Source organism: Sminthopsis crassicaudata, chromosome 2 (genome assembly GCF_048593235.1).
Source record: "Sminthopsis crassicaudata isolate SCR6 chromosome 2, ASM4859323v1, whole genome shotgun sequence".
In the NCBI taxonomy this organism is placed as follows: Eukaryota; Metazoa; Chordata; class Mammalia; order Dasyuromorphia; family Dasyuridae; genus Sminthopsis; species Sminthopsis crassicaudata.
In genome coordinates, this window is record NC_133618.1 from 449879184 (window position 1) to 449895306 (window position 16123).

Consider the following 16123-nt stretch of genomic DNA (forward strand, 5'->3'; position numbering starts at 1 on the left):
GTGCCTAATTTGTGCCCTAATTATCTGTATTCCATACATGCAGTTAACTATAAAATCAGAGCATATTTACTCCCCTCAATTATGCTTTTGTTGACCCCCTTCTAATATTGCTGAATTAATAAATTTTACACAATTATGAATAAAGATGATAAAGAAAAAATACACTGGTATCATGGGATTTAGAGGAGTTTTTGTTTGTTTTGGCTCTCTTTATGTTAGGGTGGAAGTATGATAGCCACTTGTGGGACAGTGCCACTGTTGACTAGCATGAAAACTTTAATTTATTCTTTTTTTTATCTAGGCTGGTTTAACCCTCCTTAGATAACCTGGTGGTCTACTTTGCTCACCATATTAGCAACAGACTTAGTATGAATACCCCATCAATTTTAGCTCTACTGAAGCTCAGGATTCCCCAGCTTATATGATTCACCAGCCTTAGCCTAAACAACAGAGATAACAAGAATACAAGACTGCTTGCTACTGGCAGGATAAAGAGTTTTAAGAGACCTTATAAATCATCTAATTCAACACTCCTATTTTACACATGAGTAAATTGAAATATAGGGAAGTTAAATGATTTGTCCAAGGTCATATAGGAAGTTGCCAAATCAGTATTCAAATCCATTTCCCTATCATTCCAAATCTATTGCTTCTGATCTAGGTTTTAGTCCGGGGTCCAACATTAATTTACTCTGAAAACTCAGGCAAAATAGTTTCTGAATATATTATAAAACCTGTTCTAAAATGAACATATTGCAAAATGTAAAAATATTAGATTAGGTGATCTTTACTTTTTTGTGCTATAGACCCCTTTGGCAATCTGATATGGATCCTTTCTTAGAATCATGCTTTAAAAATTTTTAGTAATTGAAGGAAATGCTAAATTTTGATTAAAGGTTAGTGAACATATATAAAAAGTTAGTGCTATGTTCTAATATCCATTAGACCTGACTTTCTATGTTCTAAGATTTGATCTATTTTTGTATATATCAATCTATCTATATAGCTATTTATTTCTATCTGTCTATCTGTTTATCTACCTATCTGTCTGTCTGTCTGTCACAGTTTCAGTTTCCTTTTAGTTCTAACTATCTAGGATTATATAAATGCTACTTTACCATCTGTTCCACTCTCTTCTCACTGATTTTTTAAGTTTTATTCCCAGAGGGCTCATCAGATCCCTGTGCTGGTTTTCTCATCACAAATTAAGCGTAGGTGCTAACAAGATTGCTCCTTATTCCTAGACAACTACTGTCTGGGCCACCATGGATGTGAATGCCAGCAGACTTGTCTCCTCTGTGAATCCAGGAAGGTAAGAGGCAAAGGATGGTCCTCTTATTTTATTCCCTAACCTCATAATTTCTTTTTTTTGTAGCTAGTATGTATGTAGCACTTTAATTTTTTTTATTTTGTTAAAAATATAGAATTAAAAAAAAAGAAAAACAGAAAAGGAAAACAAAACAACATTTTTATGTGTCCAGCAGAACATCAGGGAGAATTAAAAATATATAACAATAAATTGCCTACCCATAATTCATAATTTCAATTTTCCACAGTTTGCTGTGGAAAATTATGCCTAATTCCCCAGGCGTGGTGACTTGACAATGAAAATAGTTCCAATATGTTATTACTGTCAACCCACTGTGAGAAAGAAAGTTTGTGTCTTTCTGCTCCTATAACAAGTGTAATTTTCCTTCCTTATGTCTGACTAGCCTCTGTGCTTTTTCTGGGAATTGCTAGCTCAAATTTTTTTTTCTAATGGCTATGGAATGAATGGATGGTGAGAGGAAGGTTTAGCAATCATATATCCTAGATTTTCTGGTGTATTTTAAGAAAAGAAAGTGCAATTTCAGTAAGACTTCATAATAAGTAAACTTTCCTGTAGAAAAATGGACACATTTCGTGTCAGCAAAAATTAATTACATTTAAATTTGGGGGGCTTGTTCTACTACTCTAGAAAAAATTATAGGTTGTAACCTTAGAATTTTCAGTTTATAAGGAGCCTCACTTAACATCCAAGTCCAAACTATACCTGAATAGGAATCCCCTTTATAGTATTCCTGATAAGTGACTACTTGGCCTTCTTTTGAAAATCCCTAGTAAGGGAAAACCAATCAATTAATCAATAATCAGTTAACATTTATTAAATGCCTATTATGTGAGAGGCATTGTGCTAAGCTCTGGGGAAGCAAATAAGAAAAAGGAACCTATTATGAATATTCTGAGATAGCCCATTCCATTTTTGGATGGAACTAATAATTTTTTTTCCTTTTATTGAGTGTAAATCTATTTGTCTTTCTGAAATTTTCATTCCATACTCCTAATTTTATCCTGTAGGGCCAAAGTTTAAGTTTTTCCATATGACAGGCTTTCAAATATACAGTGTTATTTCTTCTGTTTCCAAAATCTTCTTTCAGGGTAAACATTTCTAGTTCCTTTATGTCCTTTAACAAATAAATTAACTTATTTTTTTTCAATGAATAAAACTCTGTTTTATCTCTCTTCCCTCTTTGTATTCTAATTGGAAAAAAACAAAACCACAATATTAAAAGTGCCCTCAAATATTTCTTATTTTGCACTATGAGCTTATACACCACTTTGTTAGAAAGTAGGTAGTTTGCTTCACCATGGATCTTCTAGTTGGTCATTTGATTGACCAAGGTTCTTTAGTCTTTCAAAATTGTTTGTCTGTACAATCTTATTCCTTTTTTCTTTGATCTCTTTTAGACCTAGTAGTGGTATTACTGGTTCAAAAGATATGTACAATTTAGCAACTTTTGAGGTACAATTCCAAATTAACTAGACAATTTTCCCATTTTTCCATCCAATCCTTATACGAAATGGTCTCTAGGTCCTTTGTCATGCTATAGGTCACTGTTACAGATTCTTACTTGGTTTGATCTTTTGATCCAGGAGCAGCACTTGCTCTTTCTACCTCATCCTTTGATCTTTCTTGACTTTGATCTGCATCAAACTTTTTTATATCTCTTCCTTTTCCAACTGTTTCCCAACCTATAAAGCCTATAACAAAGGTTAAAAAAAATAAAAACTATTCAAAAAACAAGCATTGCATTAACAAAACCTAGCCTTATATATAATGCAATTTCTCCAAAAAGGAAAGAGGGAGGTAGATTCTTATATCTATTCCTTGGGTATGACCTTGCTTATTGTAATTTCCCAGTATTTAGTTTTGATTTTTGTTGTTCTTTCTATTTTTATCACAATACCTCTTTTCTACATTGTTTTCCTGATTATGCTTACTTCATTTTGTATCAGTTCTTTTAAGTTTCTCCGTGTTTTCCTATACACATTATAGTCTTTTTTTTTTAACTACTCAGCAATATTCTACAAGTACTCCACAATAATATTTCAAAAATACCCTGACTTGTTTAGCCTTTCTCCAACCTTCATCCTATCCAACAATCTTTGTCTTATCACCTCTGAATTCTGCTCCCTGATACAGGACATTGCATAGTCAAGGGTGTTCAGATAAGTTGATTCGTATTTGTCATGAATTCTTCTCCTATCCATAGATTTGACAAGAAATTTCTTCCATTCTTCACCAATCTGCTTATGATGTTATTCTTTATGTCTAAATCTTGTACTCATTTTAAGTTTATCTTTAATGTATGATGTGAGATGTTAGTTTGCCTAGTTTTTGCCAGACTACTTTCTAATTTTCCTTGAAGTTTTTGTCAGAGTGAGTTTTTTTTGCCCCAATAGCTGGGCTCTTTGGATTTATCGAACATTAGGTTACTGTGCTCATTTCCTTATATACCTAATCTGCTCTACAGTTTGATTTCTCTATATCTTACCCCAAAACAAATCATTTTTGATAATTATGGCTTTGTAGCATAATTTGAAATCTGGTACTAACAAGTCCACTTACTTTCTACTTTTTTTTTTCCATTAGTTCCCTTGAGATTCTTGACCTATTATTCCTCAGATGAATTTATAAAGTACCTTTGGTAGTTTTTATTGGCATAGCACTAAATAAACTAATTCAAGTAGTATTGCCATTTTTAATTATATTGATTTAACTTTACTCATGAACAATAAATATTTCTCTAATTATTTAGATTTGTTTTTATTTTCATAAAGAGTATTTGCAATTATGTTCATATAGGACCAATATATGTCATGGCAGATAGAACTCTAAGTATTTTAAGCTATCATTATTTTAAATGGAATTTATCATTCTCTAATCTTCATACTGGATTTTGTTTGTAACAATGTTGTGGATGATTTAGTTTGGTTTTATTTTATATCTTGTAACTTTGATGAAGTTGTAAATTGTTTCAATTAATTTTTAGTTGACTCTCTAGGGTTTTCTAAGTAAATATTCACTTTCCTTAATGCACATCTTACTTTGTTCCATCCTCAAATGTCTATGCTTTTTCTTAAAGCATAGAACTCTTTAAGGAATGCAGGAACTAATATGAGAAAGAAAATTCTTAGGACTCCAAGCATTGTGGCCTGATAGTGCCAAACATACTCTTCCCAAGCATTCTTTAAGCGTGGAGATGGGTTGAAGGCAAGGTGATTACTCATATTTTGGTCCATGTAGTGACAAAATCTACATTGTGGGGGTAACTCATATCCTTCTCTCTTTTCTCATATAGTACATTGACCATGAAACTAATACACTCAGATATCGGACCAATCAATGTAAGTTATTATTTTTTTCTTTGTTATCATTCTACATCTTTCTTGATCTCCTTTCAGTGCCCACTTCTGTTCTGGGTTATAGTAAAGGGAAGTGAGGAGGAAGAGATTTACTCTTTCCTATACAAAATAGCATCATAGTCTAATTTGAGAGACAGTAGAGAGATAGGAAGAAGTTAAGAAATAATATAAACTAGCATAGAATAAATAATTAAAAATGAAGACATGAACACATATTCATTTATTCAGCATACATGTATTAAAGACTTGCTTTATTCAGAGTAATGGGAGGATTAATTTAGAAAGAGCATGATTGATTCCTGATCTTAGTGAGCTTCCCAGTTTAGGAGGGAACAAAATGTAAATATAGGGAACCATAATATGCAACATTACTGATAAATGTGAGAAAAGTAGAAACAAAGTGTTGTAGGAGGTGTGGGGTTGGAAGAATGAGTTTCTGAGTAAGGAGACTAAAGAAGGCCTTACAAAGGAGCAGATAATCAGGATCTTGGGATCTCAGAATAAGTTAGAATATAGTGGAGAGATTTGGGAAGTCTTCCTATAGAGGATGGGTTTGAGTGAGTCATTAAGCAGTGTTGTATTTGTTGTTTGTTTTTTCATTCTCAAAGAGGATCATGATATCTGGGAGGTGATGCCATGACCTGCAAGTGAATTGGATTTAAGTGAGGGAGAACTGTGCAAAGTTATCAGTCTGACTTTTTTCTCAGGAGTCATGTGGGTTCAGTGTCAAGATCAGGATTACTGTATCCTAGACACAATGGGAGATCTTGTTAAAGATCTTAAGCTAAGATCTTTAACAAAATTTAGTTTAACTGAGGCAACACCCAATCATTGATAAAAACTGGGGAAGAAAAGAGGCAGAAAATGGACCTTTTCCTTAGATAACAAAATCAATTTGAGAGGGGAAGACTCTCAGGATTTCACTCTGAGCAAATCAGAGCCCAAACAATGACCAAGTGGGACTTGGTCTGGGACTTATTGTTGGCCAATCAATGAGAGCCAGAGTGATTTAGGTTTAAGGCATGGTCCTTAAAGCAGAAGTCTAGCCTGTAAACACCAAGATACCTTGGGAGGTTTCAAAAATCAAAATTTACATTCCTTTGGGCAGAGTACTTATAGGTAAAAGGAGTGAGTACCTTATGTAGATAGAGGTAACAGGAGAGAAAGAAGAAAGAAAAAAAGAGAAGAAAAGAAAGAAAAGAAAAGAAAAAAAGAAAAGTAAAGAAAAGAAAAGAGCTGTCTTGCCCAAATAGCTAGTTCCAATTGGGTCCCCATTGGGGCATCTTCTACTACTTGTCACAGATGTTTGAGATCAACCCCACTATTTGTGATCATATCATTGGAAATATTTCTTTGTAAAAGGAATGCATTGTGGCCCTCGTTTCTATTTGAGTTTTACACCTCTTGATATGGGGATCTCTAAGGTCCATTCCAGTTAACTATGATGTCCATATACATTGTGGGTTAAGATTTTCTTTTTAATTTTTTTCTTTTAAATTTTATTGCTTTCTTTTGTTTTTATACCCTTCTCAGAGAAACTTGTAAGAAGAAATAATAAATAACTATAATCCCCAGATAACAGAGAAGGAAACTGAAGCACACAGAAATAATCTGATTTGCCCAAGGTCATATAGGTAATAAGTATCCCGGGTCAGATTTGAACTCAGAAATAAAAATGAAAGGGAAAAAAAAAAACAGTTCAGCAAAACTAACTAATATATTAATTGGTTTTGTGTTTCATATTGCATATTTCATTTCTGTAATGGAAGGAGGCACATTTTGTTTTTCCTTCTTCATGACCAAATTTAGTCATTGTAATTAAATAGTGCCCCATTTCTTTCTTTTTTCCCCCTATTTATGTTGTTGCTATTGTTGATACTATTTTCCTGATTCTGTTTATTTCCTTTTGCTTCAATTCATGCATTGTGTGTATATGTTTATTTTGCATCTCCTGTCTTCTCCAGGTGCCCTTAATCCAGGCTATCCTGAATTATTATGCTCTGAGCACCTTGTTACCTGCTGTCAATGGTAAGAGGCAGCTGGGAAGACTTCTTTGGTCTGTCCCCTTTGGGTGGGGGACATGGAAAAGGTCTCAGTTCTACTTCCTGTTCTGCTTCTCACTTTACTTTAAGCAAATTGTCAGCTTCTCCATCATGTTTTAAAGAAGACATCAGGTCTTTCTCATGGGATAAGGGTGTAAGAAAGACTTGACGTCTTCTTTGGGGGTGTGGAGTATCCTCTGGGCTCTCAAGGATTGGGAAAGCTGAGCACATATTCTGCCATGTCCAGCTGAGGTAGAAAGATTTTGAGCATCGGCCCAGTGACTAGCTTCGCTAAATGAGGGGCTCTCATCGGGAGAGGTTGTAATCAGCATTGGTGGAGTGATTTAACAGAGACATTTGTAAAAATCTTACAACTTCTGAAATACTGAAATAAAGAAGTGGATAAGAAGTGGGCTCTATTTGCTTTATAAAACAAAGCAACTCTTGGTGATCTCTACCTTTCCTGAATTCTCTGTGTAATAATCTTCTTTGTTATGTGATAATTTTCAGAAAATCTGGAGATAGGTTTTCCTCTCCCTGTGCCAAGAAATATTCACCTGTACGACCTTATTGTTCAACCATATCAGGTCAGTGAGAAGATGCTGGACCCTAAGAAGGAAAAATGTGTAGAAGTGATTTGAGGGGGCCCCTTTAGGGATTATGAACAGAGTAGCAAGAGTGGAGGATGGGATAGGTACGTTGAGGGAAATGGAAAAATGGGAACATGGGAAATCTCAAGGAGGAATTAGGTTTGGATGTTTGGGCTACTGTTAAGAGGGGACTGGGGGACTGATCTGAATATCTTTGCTATCAGCTTGTCTTTTGTCACACCTGCCTTAGTCCCAGCAAATGGCTTAGATTCAGAGGCATATTCTCCCTGTGTGCCAGAATTATGAACTGGAACTTTCGAATTGGCAAAAGAACCCAAAACTGAATGGGGACCCAAGAAGTAGGGATAAGAATAGAACTTGAAATACCTCTTGAAACAACTTACAATTATTAGCATCTTTTTTGCTGTTTTTAACACAACTATATTTCCTAATATTTCCCTCCCTGTTTCCTTTCCTGGTGAACCATTCCTTATGATAAAGAATAAAAAGGGAGGGGAGAGAGAGAAAGGGGAACAAAATTAATCATCATCAATTAAATCGGACATTATGTATTATATTCCACACTCCTAATCCACTCTGTCTATAAAGATACAGAGTACAAAAATCCAGGAGTCAAATAAAATGTTTATTGATATTTTTTATTTTCACCTTTATTTTTTATAATATTTCTTTACTATTCAGCAAACCACTCATTGTAACAAAAGATAAAGGAAAAAAAGAACAATTCAGCAAACTGATCACATGACTTGAATATAACATTCTATACCTACATTTTCTCAACTCTGTAAAGAACGGAGAGAGATGCATTTTCTCAGCTCTTCTTCAGTGCCTGGACTTTTAAGGACAGAATGAATAAGAAATGATATGAGAAATAAGGAACATATAAAAAGCCAGTCTACATAACTCAGTGTCAAAATAAGAATTAAATATTGATCAATTTTCCCTGCCATTAGCCATTACCAACTCAATGGATGGAGAAATGTCAAAATGAGTTCAATACCCAAAGGAAATTCAGCAAACAAATTCTCACTTATTATTTACAAAAGCCAGGTAACCCTGGCATTATTCAGTTGTGTTGGGTACACTACTTGGAAGCATATAATTAATAGAAACTTAGAATGTAGACTCAGGGTGGTGATGCTATAAAGCTGAAGAGATCTTGGAGATCAATTAGTCCAGTGTTTTCATTTTACAGATGAGGTTGCTGAACCTGAGGGAGACTGTTACTTTTCTGAAAGACTAGAAGATCCTTGGGAGCAGAGATTATTACATTTTTTTTTGTCTTATGTCCCCTTTATGTACTTCACTCAGTCAGGTAACTAGTACTTGATAAATGCTTGTGGATTGATTGTCCAAGGTCATATGGCTGCTTACTAAACCTAAGAGGCTGAATTTATATACCCAGATTCTCTGACTGTAGAGTCAAAATTCTTTCCATTGTTACCAAACTGCCATGATGATGATGATGATAAAGCTGATAAAGCTGAAAATGGTGTCCACTTGCTATTGTCCAATAGTGAACAATAACTGACATTGCCTTGAGTTTTAGAAATAGATTCTCTTTTGGGTGAAGGGAAATGAATCAGGAGGCAGGAATGTAATGCCAGACAGCTTACAATTTTGCTGTTGTATGCTTGGAAGGGAAAATTTAGGTGACAGAAAGTGGCATTTATGCTGGTCCTCCAGAAAGGCATCCGTTTATAAAACGACAGATAAATAGTGAAGCATCTGACAGAGACTGTGTTTTAGTAAGATCACAGGGTCTAGGGAGTATTTATGACCTCTGTGTATTGATTTCATTTTAGTTAGAATGGGACTTTCCATTTTCCAAGAGTTTCCAAAGGAAATGACTTGTCTCTCCTTAAATTAGAGTTGTCTCTTCGAGTAGAGGATGATTTTTCTCTTCTGTATTCTCTCTATTTTTATCTCTAGAACTTTCTGCTTTTGGGATCCAATGTTCAGTACATTAAAAACTGAAGAGGAAGAGGACTGACAAGTAGGAGTCATAGCTAGCTATGGAAAGATTGTTCTTCTACAGGCAAGGCTTCATTTCTGATGGAGAATTAAACACTGTAGCTGGGCTCTCTCTCCCATGGTCTGGATCTCTCTGGTTCTGTTCTATGACATGGATCTGCTGAAGATAAGTGTGTCACTGTGGGACTCAGCCTATGGATTCCAAGTTCTGGTTCCTCTTGATACTTCATGCCCTTCTCTGTATAAATTAGCTTTTTCAGTGACACCCATTGATCTCCAGGACCACTGGCTTCTCTTGGAAACTCCATGGAGTTTGGTTCCATTCCTCTTTCTCCCCCCCCAGTCCCATGTACTCTTCCTCTTTCCTTGTGGATATCCATTAAATCTCTCCCCCACTCCCAAATGACTCAATAAAAAACTGAATGACTGTATCACTCTTGTCCTGGTCCATATTGTCTCCAGACAGGTTCATACATTTCAGGTTTGTTTATCTTTTGATTTGATGTACTTCAGAGAGAGTAGTAGATTTGGAGTTGAAGAACTCTGGATTCAAATCCCAGCTCTGTTATGTGATACCTTTGTGACTAAGGGCAATTTTTTTTTTAATTTTTTTTATTATATATATATATATATTTTATAATATTATCCCTTGTATTCATTTTTCCAAATTACCCCCCCTCCCTTATTCCCTCCCCCCGACGACAGGCAATACCATACATTTTACATGTGTTACAATATAGTCTAAGTACAATACATGTGTGTGAATATCATTTTCTTGTTGCACAATAAACATTAGAATCCAAAGGTACATGCAACCTGGGCAGACAGATATTAGTGCTAACAATTTACATTCCCCTCCCAGTGTTTCTTCTCTGGGTGTATCTACCTCTGTCCATCATTGATCAACTGGAAGTGAGTTGGATCTTCTTTATGTTGCAGATTTCCATTTCCATCAGAATACATCCCCATACAAGCATTGTTGCTGAAGTATACAGTGATCCTCTGGTTCTGCTCATTTCACTCAGCATCAGTTGATTTAAGTCTCTCCAACCCTCTCTGCATTCCTCCTGCTGGTCATTTCCCACTGAGCAATAGTATTCCATAACCTTCATACACCACAATCCACCCAACCATTCTCCAACTGATGGACATCCATTCATCTTCCAGCTTCTAGCTACAACAAAAAGAGCTGCCACAAACATCTTGGCACATATATGTCTCTTTCCGCTCCCCAGCATTTCCTTGGGATATAATCCCAGTAGTAGCGCTTCTGGGTCAAAGGGTATGCACAGTTTGATAACTTTTTGGGCATAATTCCAGATTGCTCTCCAGAATGGCTGGATTCTTTCACAACTCCACCAGCAATGTATTAGTGTCCCAATTTCCCCACATCCCCTCCAGCATTTGTCATTATTTGTTCCTGTCATCTTAGCCAATCTGACAGGTGTGTAGTGGTATCTCAGAGTGGTCTTAATTTGCATTTCTCTGATCAGTAGTGATTTGGAACACTCTTTCATGTGAGTGGATATAGTTTCAATTTCTTCCTCTGAGAATTGTCTGTTCATATCCTTTGACCATTTATCAATTGGAGAATGGTTTGGTTTCTTATAAATTATGGTCAGTTCTCTATATATTTTGGAAATGAGACCTTTGTCAGAACCTTTGTTTTTAAAAATATTTTCCCAATTTGTTACTTCCCTTCTAATCTTATTTGCATTAGTATTATTTGTACAGAAACTTTTTAGTTTGATGTAATCAAAATCTTCTATTTTGTGATCAATAATGATCTCTAGTTCTCCTCTGGTCATAAATTCCTTCCTCCTCCACAAGTCTGAGAGGTAGATTATCCTCTGTTCCTCTAATCTATTTATTATCTCCCTCTTTATGCCTAAATCATGGACCCATTTTGATCTTATCTTGGTATATGGTGTTAAGTGTGGATCCATATCTAATTTCTGCCATACTAATTTCCAGTTTTCCCAACAATTTTTTCCGAATAATGAATTTTTATCCCTAATGTTGGAATCTTTGGGTTTGTCAAAGATTAGATTGCTATAGATGTACCCTTTTTTGTCCTTTGTATCTAATCTGTTCCACTGATCTACCGGTCTATTTCTTAGCCAATACCAAATGGTTTTGGTGACTGCTGCTATATAATATAGCTTTAGATCAGGTACACTTAGACCACCTTCCTCTGAGTTTTTTTTCATTAGTTCCCTTGCAATTCTTGACCTTTTATTCTTCCATATGAATTTTGTTGTTATTTTTTCTAGGTCATTAAAATAGTTTCTTGGGAGTCTGATTGGTATAGCACTAAATAAATAGATTAGTTTGGGGAGTATTGTCATCTTTATTATATTCGCTCGGCCTATCCAAGAGCACTGAATGTCTTTCCAATTATTTAAATCTGATTTTATTTTTGTGGCAAGTGTTTTGTAATTTTTCTCATATAATTCCTGACTTTTCTTTGGTAGATGGATTCCCAAATATTTTATACTATCAACATTTGTTTGGAATGGAATTTCTCTTTGTATCTCTTGCTGTTGCATTTTGTTAGTGATATATAAAAATGCCGAGGATTTATGTGGATTTATTTTGTATCCTGCCACTTTGCTGAAATTTTGAATTATTTCTAGTAGCTTTTTAGCAGAGTCTTTGGGGTTCTCTAAGTATACCATCATGTCATCTGCAAAAAGTGATAGTTTAATTTCCTCATTTCCTACTCTAATTCCTTGAATCTCTTTCTCGGCTCTTATTGCCGAGGCTAGCGTTTCTAGTACTATATTGAATAGTAATGGTGATAGTGGGCAACCTTGTTTCACTCCTGATCTTACTGGGAAAGGTTGCAGTTTATTTCTATTGCATATTATGCTTACTGACGGTCTTAAATATATACTCCTGATTATTCTAAGGAATAATCCATTTATTCCTATACTCTCAAGAGTTTTTAGTAGGAATGGATGTTGGATTTTGTCAAATGCTTTTTCTGCATCTATTGAGATGATCATATGGTTCTTATTAATTTGATTATTAATATGGTCAATTATATTAATAGTTTTCCTAATATTAAACCAGCCCTGCATTCCTGGAATAAATCCTACTTGATCATAGTGTATTATCTTGGAGATGATTTTCTGAAGTCTTTTTGCTAATATCTTATTTAAGATTTTAGCATCAATATTCATTAAGGAGATTGGTCTATAATTTTCTTTCTCAGTTTTCGATCTACCAGGTTTAGGTATCAGTACCATGTCTGTGTCATAAAAGGAATTTGGTAGGACTCCTTCATCCCCTATTTTTTCAAATAATTTATATAACATTGGGGCTAATTGTTCTTTAAATGTTTGGTAGAATTCACATGTGAATCCATCTGGCCCTGGGGATTTTTTCCTGGGGAGTTGATTAATAGCTTGTTCTATTTCTTTTTCTGAAATGGGACTATTTAAGCAATTTATCTCCTCCTCTGTTAATCTAGGGAGCCTATATTTTTGGAGGAAGTCATCCATTTCACTTAAGTTATCAAATTTATTGGCATAAAGTTGGGCAAAGTAACTCCTTATTATTTCTCTAATTTCCTCTTCATTGGTGGAAAGATCCCCCTTTTCATTTGTAAGACTATCAATTTGATTTTCCTCTTTCTTTTTTTTGATCAAATTTACCAAAGGTTTATCTATTTTATTGGCTTTTTCATAAAACCAACTCTTGGTTTTATTTATTAATTCAATAGTTTTTTTACTTTCAATTTTATTGATTTCTCCTTTTAATTTTTGTATTTCGAGTTTAATTTTTGGTTGGGGGTTTATAATTTGGTCTTTTTCTAGCCTTTTAAGTTTTAAGCCCAATTCGTTAATCTTCTCTTTCTCAATTTTCTTCAAATAAGCCTCTAAAGATATAAAATTTCCCCTTATTACCGCTTTAGCTGCATCCCACTAAGGGCAATTTTTAAAAAAAAAAATCTTTCATTTATTTATTTTATAATCTACTTATTTATTTATTTAATTATGTGTTTGTTTATTTATTTATTTTTTTTCAAGCTCTAAATTCTTTCTTTCTTTTTTTTATGCATGAGTAATTTTTTTTATAACATTATCCCTTGTATTCATTTTTCTAAATTTTCCCCTCCCTCCCTCTACTCCCTCCCCTAGATGACAGGCAATCCCATACATATTACATGTGTTACAGTATAACCTAGATACAATATATGTGTGTAAATTCAATTTTCTTGTTGCACATTAAGTATTAGATTCCGAAGGTATAAGTAACCTGGGTAGATAGACAGTAGTGCTAACAATTTACATTCACTTCCCAGTGTTCCTTCTCTGGGTGTAGTTGTTTCTGTCCATCATTGATCAACTGAAAGTGAGTTGGATCATCTTTATGTTGAAGATATCCACTTCCATCAGAATACATCCTCATATAGCATTGTTGTTGAAGTGTATAATGATCTTCTGGTTCTGCTCATTTCACTCAGCATCAGTTCATGTAAGTCTCTCCAAACCTATCTGCGTTCGTCCTGCTGGTCATTTTTTTTTGTTTTTTGTTTTTGTTTTTTTTTTGTTTCACACACACTTTATATGGTATGAAGAGAGAGTGAGGAAAAACTTTAGCACATTGGTTGAACCATCAAGTATGTGGACAAGAAGTGTATAGAATAATTGGACATGGATAGATTGTAATCTGTATTGTTGAAGAAAACTTCTGAATAGTTGAAATCACATTTCCATTTTGAATTTATAGCCAAATATCTGCTGGTCATTTCTTACAGAGGAATAATATTCCATAACCTTCATATACCATAATTTACCCAACCATTCCCCAATTGATGGACATCCATTCAACTTCCAGTTTCTAGCTGCTAGGAAAAGAGCTGCTGCTACAAACATTTTGGCACATACAGGTCCCTTTCCCCTCTTTAGTATTTCTTTGGAATATAAGCCCAATAGCAGCAATGCTGGATCAAAGGGTATGTACAGTTTGATAACTTTTGGGGCATAGTTCCAAATTACTCTCAGAATGGTTGGATTCTTTCACAGATCCACCAACAATGTATTAGTGTCCCAGTTTTCCCACATCCCCTCCAACATTCATCATTATTTGTTCCTGTGATCTTAGCCAATCTGACAGGTGTGTAATGGTATCTCAGAGTTGTCTTAGTTTGCATTTCTCTGATCAGTAGTGATTTGGAACACTCTTTCATATGAGTGGAAATAGTTTCAATTTCATCATCTGAGAACTGTCTGTTCATATCCTTTGACCATTTATCAATTAGAGAATGGTTTGATTTCTTATAAATTAGGGTCACTTCTCTATATATTTTGGAAATGAGACCTTTGTCAGAACCTTTAATTGTAAAAATATTTTCCCAATTTGTTACTTCCCTTCTAATCTTGTTTGCATTAGTATTGTTTGTACAGAAACTTTTTAGTTTGATATAATCAAAATCTTCTATTTTGTGATCAATAATGATCTCTAGTTCTCCTCTGGTCATAAATTTAAGGGCAATTTTTTTGGACTTCTGTTCCCTTATTCGTAAAATGAGAGAATTATATTAGAGTAGCAGTCTCCAAAGTGAGCCTTTGTATGACCTCAGGAAGTATGATGGAGGACATCCTTCATTCCTTGTAAATTGTGGAGTTTATTGACAACATAATCATATTTCTCTTTCCTCTTTGCCAACATTTCTCCATTCCTCCTTTTCCTGCTGCTGTATAAGCTTTCAACCCCCCTTTTCTACACAATGAATTGTTGTCCCCTCAGGGAAATTATAGGGAAATTGGGACCTACACACAGCCACAGGTGTGCAGATGTCTTTGGGAAAATACTGTCTCTTCCCACCCCACTTTAGGGGACCACTTTCTGGCTATAAGCAGTCTCAGGTTGGAAGGGAAGGAGGGTCTGTTATCTCAAAAACAGTTACTGGTAAGACAATGATTGACCTTCTCTCAAACTTTTCATTCCTTGGAATAAATACACATGGACTGTAGTGCTGGAGAAACTGAGTAAGATAGAGATTAGAGAATAATTTAATATTTTATTTAAAGTGAGAGATTTACTGGGACCAAATGGTTTTGTCCCAGGGCTGAATGAGACTATCATCTCCAAGAATACAGCCTCCAAAGTCAGATATATAATGGGGGAAGTGCCTGGATGGGGATGACCTAATGTTGGGGAGGCACCTAAGATGACATAATGAAGGGAGGTATTGGAGAGGCTCCCGATATTCTAATGATGTCTAAAATGGGATAAAGACCTTTATCCCTAAGGTCTAAAGATATAAGACCTTTATCCTAATATTAAGAGAGAAGGTTATAAGCTGAGGCAGAGTAACTGAATAGGACAATTAGGGAAACTAGGTCAGGACATTAAAAGGGAACTGTGGCACAACAGGACAAGTTGTGATATACATCAGAAATCTAATTATATTACCTTTCCCTCTTCCTTCCCCCAATCTACCCCTCTTCCAAATTTCCTCATTTCTGTCTGGAAATCTATTATCCTTCCAAGTCACTTAGGTTCACAACTTTGGAGTCAAACTTAGCTTCTCATTTTCAATCCTCTCTTCCCCCTCCTAATCCCCGCATCCTACTTGTGACCAAAGCATGTTGTTTCTATCTAGAAAACCAAAATCACAATAACTCACATCTATTCCCTTATTTTTATTCAGCTACCATTCTAGTTTGGGCCTCTTTCTATCTTAGGAAGCCCAGAAAATATTTATATCACATACACCAGAGGAAAGAAAGAAAATAAAAGTAGGATTTATTTGTTAAATTTAGTAAGCTAAAGTACACAGGTCTTTCTGACTCAGTG

The 16123-nt window shown here is 34.9% G+C and overlaps 1 protein-coding gene across 1 annotated transcript in view; it reads left to right on the forward strand.

Annotated features, from left to right (window-relative positions):
• The window catches only part of LOC141557280 (lipopolysaccharide-binding protein-like), a 29585-nt gene extending 19841 nt beyond the window's left edge, over positions 1-9744 (forward strand). The window contains exons 11-15 of the mRNA XM_074292718.1: positions 1245-1312; positions 4623-4668; positions 6651-6714; positions 7239-7315; positions 9272-9744. Coding sequence (XP_074148819.1) covers positions 1245-1312; positions 4623-4668; positions 6651-6714; positions 7239-7315; positions 9272-9316 — 300 coding nt within the window. The 3' untranslated portion in view covers positions 9317-9744. The remainder of the gene's footprint in view (positions 1-1244; positions 1313-4622; positions 4669-6650; positions 6715-7238; positions 7316-9271) is intronic.
• The last annotated feature ends 6379 nt before the right edge of the window (positions 9745-16123 follow it).